At 54.8% G+C, this 19,279-nt stretch overlaps 2 protein-coding genes across 2 annotated transcripts; one reads left to right on the forward strand and one right to left on the reverse strand.

The window, feature by feature from the left end:
• Positions 1-247: 247 nt before the first annotated feature.
• On the reverse strand, positions 248-3,956 carry LOC100090636 (2-acylglycerol O-acyltransferase 2-A-like). Its single transcript, XM_029055978.2, has 6 exons — positions 3,702-3,956; positions 3,329-3,507; positions 2,407-2,611; positions 1,725-1,899; positions 1,452-1,630; positions 248-967 (listed from the first exon to the last, which is right to left on the reverse strand). The coding sequence occupies exons 1-6, from the start codon at positions 3,793-3,795 to the stop codon at positions 813-815; spliced, it is 987 nt and encodes a 328-aa protein (XP_028911811.1). The 5' UTR covers positions 3,796-3,956; the 3' UTR covers positions 248-812.
• Positions 3,957-12,939: 8,983 nt separating this feature from the next.
• On the forward strand, positions 12,940-19,238 carry RANGRF (RAN guanine nucleotide release factor). The gene is given in 6 exon segments (XM_029055982.2): positions 12,940-13,052; positions 14,307-14,423; positions 16,586-16,631; positions 16,633-16,749; positions 18,414-18,499; positions 19,073-19,238. Coding segments are annotated over 6 exon segments (573 nt in total). The 5' UTR covers positions 12,940-12,975; the 3' UTR covers positions 19,203-19,238.
• The last annotated feature ends 41 nt before the right edge of the window (positions 19,239-19,279 follow it).

A 19,279-nucleotide genomic window follows, 5' to 3' on the forward strand; every position in this document is an offset into this window, starting at 1 on the left:
GGGAGGGAGGCAGGGGTGCCCAGTCGGGGTCCTGAGTGGGGGGGGGGGCGGGGAGAGCAGGGCTCCTGGAGCTCGGCCTTGGAGGGGATGAACGACCCCCAAATCACACAGACACACGCGGTTGCAGGGGTCACGGGGTCACGGGGGCGGGAACTAGGGGAGGGGGCGAAATGGAGTCTCGGCTTCCGCTCCCCTCGTCCCCTGCGGGGTCTCTCCGCGCCAAGCCCACCCCCGGCCCATCCACAGACACGTGGCAGACTCCTTTTTATTTAGATTGCAGTAGCGGCTCCCGGGGCTGGGGGAGGGGGCAGAGACAGACCCGGGCCCCGGGGGGACACCGGGAACGAGAGGAGGGAGAGGGGGTCCGCGGCGCCCCGCCATGGTGGGGGTGTGGGGGGCGGTGGGCTAGTCGATGACCAGCTGTAGGGCCGAGAGGGGGGCGTCTGGTGGATGACCAGGTCCTGGGGAACCCCATAGCGACGGTGTGGGGGTCATCTAGTGGATGACCAGGGTTCGGGCCGGTGTCCCCCCACTCGGTGACCAGGTATGGGGCCGGGGGGTGTCTAGGCGATGACCAGGTGTCGGTCTGGGAGGGGGGAACCAGTCGATGACCAGCTGGCAGACTAGGAGGGAGGAGAACCAGTCCGTGACCAGGTATGGGGCCGGGAGGGCATCTAGTCGATGACCACGTGTCGTTCGGGGTTGGGGGGGGAATGAGTCGATGACCAGGTGTCAGACCGGGGGGCCGGGGAACCAGTCGGTGACCAGGTGGCAGACGGGGGGACCGGCGGGTGACCAGGTCCGGGGGACGTCTAGTCGATGACCAGGTGTCGGTCCGGGGGGACCCCGTAGCGGCCTTTGTGCTCCTCGAACAGGCGGATGAGCGCGGCCACGTAGGTCCGGTGGAGGCTGGACACCTGAGCCCGGCTGGGCTGCGCCGTCCGGGGCACGGGGAGGGGGGCGCCCACTACGGGATGACAAAACACCGGATGGAGGGGAAGGGGAAGGACCCAGCCCACGCCCCGATGGACCGGGCGACCCTCCGCTGCCCCCCACGCTCCCTCACCGCCCCGCCCCCACGTGTCAGGCCAGAGTCCAGGGCCGGGGAGAGGTCGCCAAAGTCCACGACAGAAGGCGGAGAGCAGAAGCCCAAGTCCTGGAGGCCCGGGGAAGAGAGACCAGGCTGGGGACGGGGAAAGGAGCAGGGAAGCAGTCTGGCTTAGTGGCAAGAGGGAGTCAGAGGACCTGAGTTCTAATCTCGCCTCCCCCACTTGTCCGCTGTGCCTCAGTTACCTCATCTGTAAAACGGGGATGAAGACGTGGGCCAAACTGCTTACCTTGTCTCTACCCTGGGGCTTAGAACGGTGCCTGGCGCATAGTAAGCGCTTAACAAACACCAGCGTTATTATTATCGTTGCCAGCAGACCGGGGGCGGCGGGGACGGCGCTCACCGACTGTGGTCACCGGGCTGCGGAAGGGCAGGAGGCCGTGGGCGTGGAAGAGAGGGAAGGCGAGGCCCAGCCGGCGGAGGAGCCAATCCTGGACGCGGCGCAGGCCCGAGCCCCGCGGATTGGGGACTTGGTCGTACAGATCGTTCTCGCCGAAGGAGAAGACGGGGACCAGGGAAGCCCTGCGCGGGGAAGAGGGGGACGCCGACGCCGCCGACTCACACCTCCTTCTTCCGCCGCCCCCTGCCCGCCCCCCTCCCTTCCCTGGTCCCGCACCCGTGTTCCAGGGCCAGCTTGATGAATCCCATCCGGTTGCGGAGGTGCAGGGTCAAGGCTGCGGGTCTGGCCTCCAGTGCCTCGGCGGGGCCGCCCACCGCGATCACGGCCACCTGCCCGCCCCCGGCCTGGCCCAGCACGTGAGAGGCGCTGGCCTTGTCCGAGGAGACCAGACCTGGGTGGAAGGAGAGACGCACAAGGGACTTCGTGGGGGGTGGCGGACCCGTCCCCCACCCTCGGCGGGGAGAGATAGCCGGGCCTATGCAGGACACTCTAGACTGGACACTCCTTGTCTCTGTGTCTGTTTATTGTTGTACTGGACTCTCCCAAGGACTTAGTACAATGTGCTGCACACAGTAAGCGCTCAATAAATACCATTGAATGAGTGGGGAACGCCCCCCGGGGGGGGGGAGAGATAGCCATAGCAATGAGGGGAGTGGAGGGGGGCCCTCTCTCTGACTTTCGCGCCTGCAGGGAAGGGCTAATCCATGGTATTTATTGAGGATCTACTGCGTGCAGAGCACTGGACTAAGCACTTGGGAGAGTCCAGTAGAAAAGAGTTGATGGGTTCCCTGCCCACAACGAGCTGACGGTGTAGAGGGTCCCGCAGCAGAGCCGGCCCTCCCGTGGGTTGGGGCTGGGGGTCGGGGGTCGTGGCTGGGGACTGGAAGGGGGGTCTCACCGCCACTCATGATGTAGTCCCGGAAGAGCGGGAGACGGAACCAGCAGGGCAGCATGAGCAGGTAAGGCCGCAGGCCCGGGAAGAGCCGCGAGAAGCCGGTGGCCTCCGTGCAGAAGTTGGCGAACGCCCCGGCCACCAGGACCCCGTGAGGGTGGAAGGCGAACAGGTAGTTTCGGGACGGACAGAGCTCAGCGGTCTTCACCAGCTGAGAGCCAGGGCCGAAAGAGTTAGCCATTTCTCATCATCCCCTCGGTCCGAGCCCCCTCCTCTCCCCGCTTCTTCCTTTCGGCATCTGTCGGGCGCTAACTCAACGGCCGGCACCGTTCTGGGTGCTGGGGTGCATACGAGCAGATCGGGTCGGGTGCAGTCCCTGTCCCACGCGGGGCTCACACTCTTAATCCCGGCGCTTAGTTCAGTCCCTGGCATAATACCACATATTTTCGTTACCCTATTTATTTTGTTAATGAATTGTACGTCGCCTTGATTCTATTTAGTCGCCATTGTTTTTACGAGATGTTCTTCCCCTTGACGCTGTTTATCGCCATTGTTCTTGTCTGTCCGTCTCCCCCGATTAGACCGTAAACCCGTCAAACGGCAGGGACTGTCTCTATCTGTTGCCGACTTGTTCATCCCAAGCGCTTAGTACAGTGCTCTGCACATAGTAAGCGCTCAATAAATACTATTGAATGAATGAATGAATAATACCACAATTACTATTAATCCCCATTTTCCGGATGAGGCCCAGAGAAGCGACTGGCCCGAGGTCTCTCGGCAGACAAACGATGGGAAGGAAAGCCCGTGCCCTCCCCGCTGGGCAACGCTGCTTCTCCCTGCGCCCCCACAACTTGCCCCCTCCTCCTCAAGGACCCTGAACGTGGGTGGCCCCCTTTTTCCCCCCCGTCGCGGGCTTGGGGGGACTCACGGAGATGGGGAAATAGTCTCGGAAGTGGGTCCAGACGGGCCAGTTGCGGACCCAGGCGTTTCGACGCCCTCCGGCGCGGGGGGTCTCCCGGTCCCAGAACAGCCAGGCGGCGTAGCCCAGGGCCACCAGCCAGGCCCGGCTGACCAACGTCAGGGCGAACAGGACCAGACACAGCGGGCCTGGGGGACGGGGGGCGGCCTCAACACCGACGCCCCCGCCGGCCCCCTCCCCAAATCTGCCGCAGATCAAGGAATGGACCCCCACGGGGCAGTGGAGAGGGGCGGCACGACCTTTGACCCCTCGCAGGTCAGTGCAAGGGGGGTGGAGGTGGTTGGACCCTCCGGCCTTTGGGGAGGGGGTGACGGGGACTCACCGAGCCCCAGGAAGGAGAAGACCCACTGGATCACGGCCGCGGTCTGCAGCCGTCTGCGAAGCGCTGGGCCCGAAGGGCAGCCTCCGGGTCGCATGCTGGGGGTCGGGCCGGGAGGGAGGCGGGAGGTGGGCCCGACCCCAACCGGGACTCTTATCCTCCTCAGCCCCGCCCCCGGGGTCCCTCCTCTCTCATCCGCCTCCCCACTGACCCCCGGGGGTCACCTTCCCGACGGCCCAGCGGGCCGGGAAGGGTTAATCGGGTACCGTGGGAGGAGGGCGGGGCCCAGGGGAGACCCCCACCAATCGGCGGTGGGGATGGGGGCGGGGGCTTAAACCTCCCCCGAAGGGGCGTCGCCGAAGAGTTGGAGGGCCTGCATCTTGTCATGGTAATAATAGTCGTTAAGGTGCTCCTTAAACGCTCATTATGTGCCAAGCACTGGCCCGAGCCCCGGGGTGGACACGAGTTAATGAGGTTGGACCCCCGTCCCCCGCGGGGCTCACCCTCTCAGTCCCCCTTTCGCAGATGAGGGGACTGAGGCCCAGAGGACAGAAGTCACTCGCCCAAGGTCCCCCGGCAGACATGTGGCCGAGCCGGAATTAGAACCCATGACTTCTAGGCCCGTGACCTGGGGAAGGCGCGTGGATTTAGAAGTCAGAGCTCGCGAGTTCTAATCCCACCTCCGCCACTTAGCTGTGTGACTTTGGGCGAGCCACTTCACTTCTCTGGGCCTCAGTTCCCTCATCTGCAAAATGGGGACGAAGACCGGGAGCCCCACGTGGGACAACCGGAGAACCTCGTGTCTACTCCAGGGCTTAGAACAGTGCTGGGCGCGTAGTGAGCGCTTAACAAGCACCATCGTTATTATTCTTATGCCATGCTAGCGCTTAGTACAGTGCTCTGCACCCAGTAAGTGCTCAGTGGATAGGATTGATTGAATGGATCCTGGAGGGGAGGGGGATGTATCCCCCCCCCTTACATAGCTAAGTGTCTTTTCTAGGTTGTGGAGGGAGGGGGGAATCAGTGGGGGTGTTGCCCCCCTGTGAACGAACCGTTATACTGGTGTGCCGTGCTCTCCCAAGCGTTTAGTACAGTGCTCTGCACTCATAAGCAATCGATAAATACGATTGATTGAATGATAGAGCCTCTGTAAGTGCTTCCTACATTCCTGGCACTAAGTGCTGGAGTGGATACAAGCAACTGTCCCACGTGGGGCTCGCAGTCTCAATCCCCATTCTACAGATGAGGTACCTGAGGCACAGAGAAGTGAAATGCCTTGCCCAAGGCCACACAGCAGAAAAGCGGTGGGATTAGAATCCATGACCTTCTGACTCCCAGGCCCTTGCTTTGGTAGACCCACCTAGGAGGCAGGGAAAACAACCAAATGGGGCAGGTCTCCGTCTCCCAACTAGGGGATGGGGGTAGGGAGGGGATGTTTTGCTCAGATCTGTGACCTTTGGCCACTTGATATTTGCTCCACCCCACAGCATTTATATATATCTTTAAATTATGTCACATAAATCGTTTATTCCTTTCATTCATTTAATCGTATTTATTGAGAGCCCTTACTGTATGCAGAGAGTAATTCATTTGGATGTGACTCCGGGGCTGGAGGATCACTGATATTTATTGAGTGCTTATATTTATTCAGTGGTATTTATTGAACGTTTATTGTGTGCAGAGCACTGTACTAAGCACTTGGAAAGTACAATACAGCAATAAAGAGAGGCAATCCCCTCCCACAGCGGGTTTACAGTCTAGAGGGAGGGGAATGGGAGGAACAGGAATAAATCTGTTAATGTCTGTGCCCCCCTCTAGACTGTAAGCTTGTTGTGGGCAGGGAAAGTGTCTGCTAATTCTGCTTCTCAAGTACCCTGACATCCTCTCTAGTTCCCTTCCCACAGAATTTATTCTGGTTTCTTGTGAGCCCTTGTGTCCTCCTGTCTGTCTTCCTCGGGACTGTAAACTCCTTAGGGACAGGGAACAACTCTGCTGTATTGTACCCTCCCTAGTGTTTAGTACAGTGCTTTCACACGAAGTGCTCAGTGAATACCACCGACTGTTTTACTGTGCTCTGCACACTGAGAACTCGTTGTGGGCAGAGCTTGTCACTCTTTATTGCTGTATTGGACTGTCCCAAGCGCTTAATACAGTGCTCTGCACAGAGTAAAGGCTCAATAAATAATAGTAAGTACTCAATAAATATCACTGATCCTCCAGCCCTTGAACCACATCCAAACCAATTACGGAGTGGAATGGTAAGCACTTGCTTATGTGACTAACCCAGTGCTTAGAAGAGTGCTTGGCACATAGTAAGCACTTAAGTATCATAATTATTATTATTATTACCCTTTAAGCATTCTGATTCCCCCCAGCTCCTCAGCACATATGTACATATTCTTAGACTCTATTTCCCCTAATTATAACTTATTTTAATGTGTGCCAGCTATTGTATTTACAGTGCTCTGCCCAAAATAAGTGCTCAGTAAATACCATCAGTGGGAGGAGAGAGCTAATTACCTTTAAGATAGAGTCATTAATTGATGTGGAAAGGAATGAGAAAACCTTTCAGGAGCACTTTTCAGAAAGATGATTTGAAATGGGGGCTGGAGAGAGGGGGCTGGGATGACAGGAAGCAGTGTTGCCTAGTGGAAAAGGCCCAGGCCTGGGCGTCAGAAGGACCTGGGTTCTAATCCCAGCTCCATCACTTGTGTGCTGTGTAGCCTTGGGCAAGTCACTTTGCTTCTCTGGGCCTCAGTTCTCTCAGCTGAAAAATGAGGATTAAGACTGTGAGTCCCCGGTGGGACATGGACTGGATCCAACCTGAATAGCTTACATCGACCCCACTGCTTAGTACAGTGCCTGGCACATAGTAAGTACTTCACAGATACCATTAAAAAAAAGAAAACCGACGTAGTAGTTAATCTACTATAGTGGAAAAGGCAAGGGCTGGGGAGTCAGAGGTCACGGGTTCTAATCCCAGCTCTGCGGCTTGTCAGCTGTGTGACCTGGGACAAGTCACTTAACTTCTCTGTGCCTGTTACCTCATCTGTAAAATGGGGATGAAGCCCCACATTGGACAACCTGATGACCTTGTATCTACTTCAGCGCTTAGAACAGTGCTTGGCACATAGTAAGGGCTTAAAAAATACCAACATTATTATTACTATAATGGAAAGAGCCCGGGCTTGGGAGTCAGAGGTCATGGGTTTGAATCCCGGCTCCGCCGCCTGTCAGCTGTGTGACTGTGGGTAAGTCACTTAACTTCTCTGTGCCTCATTTACCTCCTCAGTAAAATGGGGATGAAGACTGTGAGCCCCACGTAGGACAACCTGATGACCTTGTATTCACCCCAGCGCTTAGAACAGAGCTTGGCACATAATAAGTGCTTAACAGATACCAACATTATTATTATTATTATTATTATAAGAGGAATGGCCCACGGCCCCCTACACCCCCAGCATTTAGCGATGCTTACTGTGCGTACCACTGACCCCAGGCCGTAAGAGGCAAAAGATGGGGGTGTAGGTGCAAAGGTAATTGCCAGATATCCAAGAGAGAAAAGGGAATGTGGCTACAAGTGCTAGACACAATAGTGAGCAATTAAATAGTACATGAACCCGTGTGTTTATAGTGTGCAAATGTTGCGTACAACGTGTGGAGGGGAGGAAGGACGCCAATCCCCGAGCCTTGTCTGGCCCTCTGGCGCCCCCTGCTGGACAAAGGAGGGGCGTCGATTTCTGGCCTTCTCTGGCGCCCCCTGGTGGGGAACGGAGGGGGCGTCACTCCCTGACCTTTTCTAGCGCCCCCTGGTGGATAGCAGCGTATCTCAGTGGAAAGAGCCCGGGCTGGGGAGTCAGAGGTCACGGGTTCCAATCCCGGCTCTGCCACTTGTCAGCTGTGGGCAAGTCACTTCACTTCTCTGGGCCTCAGTGACCTCATCTGTAAAATGGGGATGAAGACTGGGAGCCTCTCGTGGGACAACCTGATGACCCTGTATCTACCCCAGCACTTAGAAGAGTGCTCTGCACATGGTAAGCACTTAACAAATACCAACATGATTATTATTATTATTTCGTGGGACAACCTGATGAGCTTGTATTTCCCCCAGCGCTTAGAACAGTGGTTGGCACGTAGTAAGCGCTTAACAAATACCAACGTTATTATTATAACGGAGGGGGCTGCAATGGCCGGGCCGGGCCTTCCCTGACTCTCTGGCGCCGCCTGGTGGACTCTGGAGGGCCGGCGCCAATCCCGGGCCTTCACTGGCTCATCTGGCGCCCCCTCGTGGAAAACGGGGGAAGAGCATCACTCCTCCTAACCCGACTGGATTCATTCATTCATTCAATAGCATTTATTGAGCGCTACTATGTGCACTCATACTTACTATGTGCGACTGGATGACTGCATCAGTCTCCTTTCTGACCTCCCAACCTCCTGCCTCTCCCCACTCTGGTCTCTACTTCACTCCGTTGCCCGATTTATCTTGCTACAGAAACGTTCTGGGCAGGTCACCCCCCCTTCTCAAAAATCTCCAGAGTATCAAACAAAAACTCCTCACTCTTGGCTTCAAAGCTCTCCATCCCCTTGCCCCTTCTTACCTTTCATTCAGTCGTATTAATTGAGTGCTTACTGTGTGCAGAGCACTGGACTAATCCCTGTCCAACAACGGGCTCACAGTCTAAACCTCACCTCTCTTCTCTCCTTCTCCATCCCAGCCGCACCCTCCGCTCCTCTGGTGCCGCTCACCTTCTAACTGGGCCTTGTTCACGCCTGTCCCGCCGTCGACCCCTGGCCCACGTCCTTCCTCTGCCCTGGAACGCCCTCCCTCCCTCCCTCCCTCCTCAAATCCACCAAACAATCACTCTTCCCCCCTTCAAAGCCCTTTGAAGGCTCACCTCCTCCAAAAGGGCTTCCCAGACTAAGCCCCCCTTTTCCTCAGCTTCCCCTCCCCATCACCCCAACTCGCTCCCTTTGCCCTTCCCCACCCCTCTCAGCCCCACAGCACTTATGTATATATGTACTCATCTATAATTCCATTTATAGTGATGCCTGTTTACTTATTTTGATGTTTGTCTTCCCTCTTCTAGACTGTAAGCCCTTTGCTCTTCCCCCCTCCCAGCCCCACAGCACTTGTACGGAGATCTGTCAATTTATTTATTTCTATTGATGTCTATCTCCCCCCAGCCCAAACCTTAAGATCGTTGTGGGCAGGGAATGTCACTGTTTATTGTTGTATTGTACTTCCCCAAGCACTTAGTAGAGTGCTCTGCACTGTCCTCAGTAAATGTTCAAGAAATACGATCGATTGAATGAATGAATGAATGAATGAAAAAGGTATCTGTTAAACACTTACTATCTGCGAGGCACTGCAATAAACACTGGGGCAGATACAAGATCGGCCGGACATGGTCCATGCCCCATATGAGACTCACAATCCCCATTTTACACATGAGGGCACTGAGGCCCAAAGAAGTGGAGTGACTTGCCCAAGGTTGTGCAGCAGGCAAGTGGCAGAAGCAGGGATTAGGATTTAGGTCTTTCTGACTCCCAGGCCAGGGCTTTATCCACTAGGCCACGCTGCTTCTCATTGCCCCCGTAATGATATCTCTGCCGAATTGTACATTCCAAGCGCTTAGTACAGTGCTCTGCACATAGTAAGCGCTCAATAAATACTATTGAATGAATGAATATCTGTTCCTCCCCTATTCTGTCCTCCTTGGAGAGTCCCCTATCCCCATCTGGGCAGCAGGAAGGGTAAAGCAGAGAGTGGAGTTTAATCCCGGCTCTGTTACTAGTGTGATCTTGGGCACGTCACTTCACTTCTCTGTGCCTCAGTTCCTTCGTCTGTAAAATGGAGATGAAGACCGTCAGCCAGCCCCCTGTGGGACAAGGACTGTGTCCAAACCGATTAGCTTATATCTACCCCGTTGATTTCCCCTCTCAGGATGGCACCTGGAGAGTTTCTAGTACTCTACCAGTCTCTGCTATGGGAAGGGGAGGCATGCTCCAGCACTTAGTACAGGGCCTGGCACACAGTAAGCACTTAACAAATAACATAATTATTAGACCCGTTCCATTCCTAGGTTGGGCAGTGACCAGCGAGTGACAGGCAATCTGCTACAAGTCAAAACTCACCCGTGCTGGGCAGCAGCGGCACGGGAGAGAGTCGAGGGCAGAGACTCAGGTTTACCGCGTGGAAGGAGGCGATGGTAAACCACTTCCGTAGTTTTACCAAGAAAACTCTCTGGATCGACTACTGGAAAGGGGGGGGGGGTGTTCTGGGAAAGATGCATCCATGGAATCAGTTTGGGTCGGAGAGGACTTGACAGCATAAGACCCCGTTATTTAGTATAGTGCCGGGCCCATAGTTAGTGCTTAATAATAATTATGGTATTTGTTAAGCGCTTACTATTTGCAGAGCACTGTTCTAAGCGCTGGGGTAGATACAGGGTAATCAGATTGTCCCATGTGGGGCACACATTTTTTTTACAGATGAGGTCACTGAGGCCCAGAGAAGTTAAGTTAAGTGTGTCCCAAGGTCACACAGCAGACAAGTGGCGGAGCCGGGATTAGAACCCACGCCCTCTGACTCCCAAGCCCAGGCTCTTTCCACTAAGCCACGCTGCTTTTCAACAAATATCATAAAATTCGTGGGGGACTTGGGAAAGCAGTGCGGCCTAGTGGAAAGAACCCGGGGCTGGGAGTCGGAGAACCTAGGTTCACCTCCCAGCTCTGCCGCTTGTCTGCTGTTGTTGCCTTGGGTAAGTCACTTCACTTCTCTGGGCCTCAGTTCCCTTATCTGCAAAATGGGGCTTCCATCCCTGTTCTCCCTTCTACTTAGACCGTGAGCCCCCTATGGGACCCTAGGACCTTCTGTCAACCCCAGTGCTTGGTTGAGCACTTACACTGCCCCAAGCACTGTACTAAAATCACAGTGAGTAGGAAAGAGGCCCCCTCCCCCTCCCGCTCCCGGCAGGTCCCGGGTGGCTCCTCGTGCTTCCTGGTGTGAGGTTTCCCGGGGAGGGCGAGGTTTCCGCCCTGGCTGGATTGCACAGTTTTTCTGGCCACCTCTGAGAAAACCAACTCCAGCCCCTCCTCCCCCAACCCCCTGGAGCTCAGCGCCTCCTTCTTCTCCAACCTCCTCTGTCCCCACTGCTAGCTTAACCTCCTCTGTCCCCCTTTGCCTCCCTCCCGGGGAAGTTAGAAAATTAGGCCCAGTTAACAATAAATAATAACAACAATGGAATTCTAAGCGCTGGGGTAGAGACAAGCGAATTGGGTTGGACCCATTCCCTGTCCCACAAGGGGCTCACAGTCTTCATCCCCATTTCACAGATGAGGGAAATGAGGCCTAGAGAAGTGCAGTGACTGGCCCAAAGTCCAACAGCTGACAAGAGGCAGAGCCAGGATTAGAACCCATGACCTCTGACTTCCAAGCCCAGGCTCTTTCCACTGAACCACGCTGCTTCTCATTATTATTATTTGCACCCTTTATTCACTCCTCTCTCAGCCCCACAGCACAGATGTCCGTATCTGTAATGTGTTTCTATTAGCGGCGTAGCTTGAGAAGCAGTGTGGTTTAGTGGAAAGAGCCTGGGCTTGGGAGAGGTCGTGGGTTCTAATCCTGATTGGCCACTTGTCAGCTGTGTGACTTTGGACAAATCATTTCACTTGTCTGGGCCTCAGTGACCTCATCTGTAAAATGGGGATGAAGACTGTGAGCCCCACGTGGGACAACCTGATTACCTTGTATCCCCCTCAGCACTTAGAACAGTGCTTTGGCACATAGTAAACGCTTAACAAATGCCATCACCATTATAATTAATTATTATAATTGTTAAGCGCTGAGACTTAGATGAAGTCTAAAACTAAATCTGAGACTAAGGCTTGCAAAATCTCATCCCCCCAACCACCCTCACTGCCACCTCCTGCCCCAAGATATCTATATTTTCACCCCTCCCCATCGCAGCCGGCTATGTACATACATTTTACCTCAGTTGCTTCATCCTGCCTGATATTTACTTTAGTCTGACTCACTGGCTAGATAAGAAACTCCTTCAGGGTAGAGATCGTGTCTCCTATCCTCATTGTGCTCTATATAGCACAGTTACATTGTATAATATAAAGTATATTAGAGAAGCAGAGTGGCTTAGTGGAAAGAGCCTGGGCTTGGGAGTCAGAGGTCGTGGGTTCTAATTCCGGCTCCACCACTTGCCTGCTGTGTGACCTTGGGCAAGTCACTTAACTTCTCTGGGCCTCAGTGACCTCATCTGTAAAAAAAAATGGGGATTAAAAAATGTGAGCCCCACGAGGGACAATCTGATCACCCTGTATCTACCCCAGCGCTTAGAACAGTGCTCTGCACATAGTAAGCGTTTAACAAATACCTTAATTATTATTATTAATATACACAATGCATTGTATATGTATTATACAATATATTGTATAGTGGTGTAGTGGATAGAACACAGGCCTGGGAGTCAGGTCATGGGTTCTAATCCCAGCTCTGCCACGTGTCTGCTGTGGGACCTTGGGCAAGTTATTTCACTTTCCTGGGCCTCAATGACCTCATCTACAAAATGGGGATTGAGATTATGATCCCCACATGGGGCAGGGACTGTGTCCAATGCGATCTGCTTGTGTCCACCCCGGTGCTTAATACAGTATATAGATAATATAGTATATATCGTATGTGTCAAGCACTCTTCTAAGCGCTGGGGTACGTGGCTCGGTGGAAAGAGCCCGGGCTGGGGAGTCAGAGGTCATGGGTTCAAATCCAGACTCTGCCGCTTGTCAGCTGTGTGACCTTGGGCACGTCACTTCACTTCTCTGGGCCTCAGAGACCTCATCTGTCAAATGGGGATGAAGACTGGGAGCCCCACGTGGCCTGATGACCCCGTATCTCCCCCAGCGCTTAGAACAGTGCTCTGCACAGAGTAAGCGTTTAACAAATCCCAACATGATTATTATGAAAATGGGGATTAAGAGCAGGTGGGGCTCTGGGGGAGAGAGCGGGGAGGGGCGGGGCTGGCTCGAGGAGCGGGTGACGTCACCAAGCCTCGGCGCGCGGGGGTCGGCCAATCGGAGGGCGGGGACCCCGGACCGGCGCGGGCGCCGATTGGCCAGAGCGGAGGGGGCGCGGGCCCACGTGCGGCGCGCGCCGGCCCGCGTGACCTCCCCCCGGCCCACGTGCGGCGCGCGCCGGCCCACGTGACCCCCCCGGCCCACGTGCGGCGCGCGGGCCCACGTGGCCCGCCCTGCCCCTCCCCCCGTCATGGAGCCCAGCCGAGACCACCCCCTCTTCGGCGGCGCCTTCTCCGCCACCCTGCCGGCCGGGGCGCAGGACGTCAGGTGAATAATCATCATTATTAATCATTAATAACCCCGCCCTAATAACGATGGCCTTTATTAATTGCTTACCATCGCCTCCCCCGGCGCTCAGAACAGTGCTGGGCACGTAGTAATAATAATAATGGTGGTATTTGCTAAGCGCTTATTATGTGCAAAAGCACTGTTCTAAGCCCTGGGGGGATACAAGGTCATCAGGTTGGCCCACGTGGGGCTCACAGTTTTCATCCCCATTGTGCAGATGAGGTCACTGAGGCCCAGAGAAGTGACTTGCCCAAAGTCGCCCAGCTGGCAGAGGTGGGATTAGAACCCACGACCTCTGACTCCCCCCAGCCCGGGCTCTTTCCACCGAGCCACGCTGCTTAGTAAGTGCTTAACAAATGCCATCATCATTATTATTCGTATTATTACTTTGTGCCAAGCACTGTTTTGAGCTTTGGGGGGATAATAGGGGGAAAAACACTTTTTATCCCCATTTTACAGATGAGGGAATCCAAAGAATTCATTCAGGGGTATTTATTGAGCGCCTACTGGGTACAGAGCACTGGACTAAACCCTGGGAAAGCACAATTTGGCAACAGATAGAGACCATCCCGCCCCTCAACGGGCTCACAGTTTATAAAGGGGGAATAAAAAATAATTATGTTGGTATTTGTTAAGCGCTTACTATGTGCCAGGCACTAGTCTAAGCGCTGGGGTAGTTACGAGGGAATTAGGTTGTCCCACATGGGGCTCACAGTCTTCATCCCCATTTTACAGATGAGGTCACTGAGGCCCAGAGAAGTGAAGTGACTGCCCCAAAGTCACACAGTTGCCAAGCGGTAGAGCCGAGATTAGAACCCATGACCTCTGACTCCCAAGCCCGGGCTCTTTCCGCTGAGCCACGTTGCTTCTCCTCTGTCCCCATGGAGGACGTGGACTGTGTCCGACCTGATTAATAATAATAATAATAATGTTGGTATTTGTTAAGCACTTACTATGTACAGAGCACTGTTCTAAGCGCTGGGGTAGATTTACAGGGTCATCAATTTGTCCCACGTGAGGCTCACAGTTCATCCCCATTTTACAGATGAGGTAACTGAGGCACAGAGAAGTGAAGTGACTTGCCCACAGTCACGCCGCTGACGAGTGGCAGAGCCGGGAGTCGAACTCATGACCTGTGACTCGGAAGCACTTAACCGATATTATTTAGTTAAAAAAAGGGGGGGGGGGAGAAAGTTTGCCAGAGATAAGCCTGCATCCCGCTTCCCTCCTCAGCGACCTGAGACCGGTCCCCGACAACCAGGAAGTTTTCTGTCACCGCGGGACGGAGCAGAGCCTCATCCTGGAGCTGCTGGAATTGCAGGACCACGTGCGAGGGGAGCGGGCCGCCAGGTGAGAGGGCGCGGCCGGAACAGCCAGCCCACAAATGGGAGGCTTGGGAAGCTGGGGGGGATGTGGGTGCGAGGTGGGAATACCGGGAAAGGGGACCGTGGTCGGCCACACCTAAGCAGCGGAAAGAGCCCGGGCCTGGGAGTCAGGAGGTCACGAGTTCTAATGCTGGCTCCATAAATTTCATTCATTCAATAGTATTTATTGAGCGCTTACTATGTGCACAGCACTGTACTAAGCGCTTGGAATGTACAAATCGGTAACAGAGAGAGACGGTCCCTGCCCTTTGACGGGCTTACGGTCTAATCGGGGGAGACGGACAGACGAGAACAATAGCAATAAATAGAATCGAGGGGATGAACATCTCATTAAAACAATAGCAAATAAATAGAATCAGGGTGATGTGCATCTCATTAACAAAATAAATAGGGTAATGAAAATATATACAGTTGAGCGGACGAGTACAGACGTGTCTGCTGCGTGATTCGGGGCAAGTCACTTCACCTCTCTGGGCCTCATCTGTAAAATGGGGATTGAGCCCCACGTGCTACAGAGATTGTCCAACCCGATTTGCTGGTGTCCATCCTAGTGCTTAGTACAGTGCTTGGCAGAGAGTAAGCGCTTAAATTCATTCATTCATTCAATAGTATTTATTGAGCGCTTACTATGTGCAGAGCACTGTACTAAGCGCTTGGGATGAACAAGTCGGCAACAGATAGACGGTCCCTGCCGTTTGATGGGCTTACGGTCTAATCGGGGGAGACGGACGGACGAGAACAATGGCAATAAATAGAGTCAAGGGGAAGAACATCTCGTAAAAACAATGGCGACTAAATAGAATCGAGGCGATGTACAATTCATTAACAAAATAAATAGGGTAACGAAAATATATACAGTCGAGCGGACAAGTACGGTGCTGTGGGGATGGGAAGGGAGAGGTGGAGGAGCAGAGGGAAAAGGGGAAAAAGAGGGTTTAGCTGCGGAGAGGTAAAGGGGCGATGGCAGAGGGAGTAGAGGGAGAAGAGGAGCTCAGTCTGGGAACGCCTCTTGGAGGAGGTGAGTTTTAAGTAGGGTTTTGAAGAGGGAAAGAGAATCAGTTTGGCGGAGGTGAGGAGGGAGGGCGTTCCGGGACCGCGGGAGGACGTGACCCAGGGGTCGACGGCGGGATAGGCGAGACCGAGGGACGGCGAGGAGGTGGGCGGCAGAGGAGCGGAGCGTGCGGGGTGGGCGGTAGAAAGAGAGAAGGGAGGAGAGGTAGGAAGGGGCAAGGTGATGGAGAGCCTCGAAGCCTAGAGTGAGGAGTTTCTGTTTGGAGCGGAGGTCGATAGGCAACCACTGGAGTTGTTTAAGAAGGGGAGTGACAGGCCCAGATCGTTTCCGCGGGAAGATGAGCCGGGCAGCGGAGTGAAGAATAGACCGGAGCGGGGCGAGAGAGGAGGAAGGGAGGTCGGAGAGAAGGCCGACACGGTAGTCTAGCCGGGATACAACGAGAGCCCGTAATAGTAAGGTAGCCGTTTGGGTGGAGAGGAAAGGGCGGATCTCGGCGATATTGTAGAGGTGAAACCGGCAGGTCTCGGTAACGGATAGGATGCGCGGGGCGAACGAGATTGACGAGTCAAGGACGACACCGAGATCGCGGGCCCGAGAGACGGGAAGGACGGTCGTGCCATCCACGGCGATAGAGAAGTCCGGGAGAGGACCGGATTCGGGAGGGAAGATGAGGAACTCAGTCTTGCTCATGTTGAGTTTTAGGTGACGGGCCGACATCCAGGTGGAGACGTCCCATTAGAAATGGATTCTGATTCTGAGAGGCAGCGTGGCTCCGTGGAAAGAGCGTGGACTCAGGAGTCAGAGGCCAGGGGTTCTAATCCTGGCTCGGCCACTTGTCGGCCGTGTGACTTTGGGCAGGTCACTTCTCTGGGCCTCAGTTCCCTCATCTGTCAAATGGGGATGAAGCCTGTGAGCCCTACGTGGGACAACCTGATGACGTTGTATCTCCGCCAGCGCTTAGAACGGTGCTTGGTACATAGTAAGCGCTTAACAAATGCCGTCATTATTATTATTCAGTCAATCGGTCGTATTTATCAAGTGTTTACTGTGGGCAGAGCGCTGTCCTAAGTGCGCTGAGGGAGTCCACTAGATCAGGTTCCTTTCCGTCCCGGCAGGTTCCACTTTGAGGACGTCGGGGGGGCTGCAGGGGGCCGAGGAAGCGGGGCCGGGGCAGGTGGAGTCCGTGCGACCCCTCCCCCTGGACGCCCTGGCCCTGCAGGGCTGCTCGGAGGCGTGGCTCCTTACCGGACACCAGCGAGTGGCCAAGGAACACGAGGAGGTGAGGGCCGGAAGCTCGTTTTGGGTCGGGAATGTGTCTGCTAATTCTGTTGGATTCTCCCCAGCGCTCAGTACAGTGCTCTGTACATCGTAAGCGCTCAATCAATACCACTGATTGATTCATTGGCGGGAAAGAGGAGAAATGGGGGCGAAAGGAAGGAAGTGGGGGAGGGTTGGGGTCCACACTGATCCGTTGCCTTATTGTACATTCCAAGCGCTTAGTACGGTGCTCTGCACACAGTAAGCGCTCAATAAATACGATTGAATGAATGAATGAATGAATCAGCGATTTGAGCGCTTACCGTTGTGCAAGGCAATGTACTAAGGAGAGTTTAGAATTTACTACAGAGAGTTGGTAGATACCCGTACTATAATTTGGAGAAGCAGCACAGCCTAGCGGATAGAGCACGGGCCAGGGAGTCATAAGGTCATGGGTTCTAATCCCGGCTCTGCCACGTCTGCTCTGTGACCTTGGGCAAGTCACTTCTCTGGGCCTCAGTCCCCTCCTCTGGGCCTCAGTTCCCTCATCTCTAAAATGGGGGTTAAGACCGTGAGTCCTGTGTGGGACAGGGACTGTGTCCAACCCGATCATCTTGTATCTACCCCGGCGCTTAGAACAGCGCCTGGCTCGTAGTAAGCGCTTAACAAATACCATACTTATTAATATTAGATAAGATCCCTGCCCAAGAGGAGCGTACAGTCCAGAAGGGCGCCCCATGCCTACTGCAGGCAGAGCACTTTGCGAAGTGCTTGGGAGAGTATAGCAGAATTAGGGGACATGCTTACAATCTAGCGGGGGAAGACACACTAAAATTAATGTCAAGTAGGGGAAGCCACAGAATTTTAAGGTCTTAAGGGCTCTGGGGGGGTGGAGGGGGGCATCTAAATCCACATGGAATGAGGAGTCGTGCATAGGCGATACGTCGTCCGGGGGGATTAAGGCCTCCGTCAGTCGATAGAGAAGCAGTGTGGCCTAGTGGAAAGAACATGAGCCTGGGAGCCAGGAGACTTGGGTTCAAACTCCCAGCTCTCCTGCTGGGCGACTCTGGACAAGTCACTTAAATCCTCCGGGCCTCAGGTTCCTCATCTATGAAATGGGGTTTCGAAACCCCTTCTCCCTCCTACTTAGACTGTAGGCCCTACGTGGGTCGGGGACCGGGTCCGACTTGTACCTACCTCAGTGTTCAGCGCAGTGCCCGCCTTCCGGTAAGCACTTAACAAATACCGCTCTTATTGTTATTATTAATCAATAAGAATCATTCAAATGAATAATTATGGCATTTGTTAAGCGCTTACTATATGCAGATACTGTACTAAGCCCCGGGGTCGGATACAAGCAAAGCGGGATGGTCAGAGTCCCTGTCCCTCCTGGGGTTCACAGGCTCCATCCCCATTTTACAGATGAGGAAACTGAGGGGCAGAGAAGTGAAGCGACCTGTCCAAGGTCACACAGCAGAAACGTGGCGGAGCTGGAATTAGAACCCACGACCTTGGATTCCCAGGCCTGTGCTCGATCCGCTACGCCCCTACTTAATAAGAGCCTTTTGTGCGCTGAGCATTTTATTAAGCGGTTGGGATAATTTCGTATTTAGGAGACAGGACTCCTGCCTCTGAGGATCCTCCCGTCATCCCCTCCTCACCCCCTGCCTCTTTGCCTCCCTGTAGGTAGAGAAAGACGTGACCCTGCATCAAGTCCTGCTTCGCCTGCCCCAGCACGGGACGGACCTGCTGCTGACCTTCAACCAGCCCTTGTGAGAGACGGACAGAGAGAGGAGGGCGGGGGAGAGCTGGGGGGGTAAAGGGTTAAAGAGAAGCAGTGTGGCCTGGTGGACGGAACCCGGATTTGGGAGTCAGAAGGACCTGGGTTCTAATTCCTTTTCTGCCCCTTGTCTGTTGTGTCACCTTGAGCAAGTCCCTTCGCTTCTCTGGGCCTCAGTACCCTCATCTGTGAAATGGGGAATAATAATAATGGTAGCGGTGAAGCGCTTACTGGGTGCCAGGCTCTGTACTAAGCGCTGGGGTGGATACAAGCACATCGAGTCGGTCCCTGTCCCACACTCTTAATGGCCATTTTAATCGCCCGTGCTCTACCCACGACGCCACGCCGTTAAGACTGTGAGCCCCACAATGGGACTACGTCCAACCGGATTATCTCGTAGCTCCCCCAGCGCTCAGAACGGCGCCTGGCACACATAGTAAGCGCTTAAGCGACACCACAGTTACCACGATGATTCAGGGAAGACCCCAGGGCCGGAGGGAAGGGAGGAGGAAGCGGGGAGCCGGACAGGACACCCGCAGGTCAGTCCTTCCTCTCTGTGTCTCAGCCCTGAGGACGGCTTGACGGTCCCGCTCCCTCAGACCCCTCCAGCCTGGACGCTGCAAGACTTGGAGCTGCTGGTGACCAGCCTCCGGCTCCTGGATCCCGCCATCTTCGGCCCTCAGCGAGGCCCGTGAGGGATCCCCCCCCCCAGCTCTTCACGCCCCCCCCCCCCCCCGTCCCCGGGGCCGGAACCCCCGGGTCTCAGAGGACT

Source organism: Ornithorhynchus anatinus, chromosome X5 (assembly GCF_004115215.2).
Source record: "Ornithorhynchus anatinus isolate Pmale09 chromosome X5, mOrnAna1.pri.v4, whole genome shotgun sequence".
Taxonomy (NCBI): Eukaryota; Metazoa; Chordata; class Mammalia; order Monotremata; family Ornithorhynchidae; genus Ornithorhynchus; species Ornithorhynchus anatinus.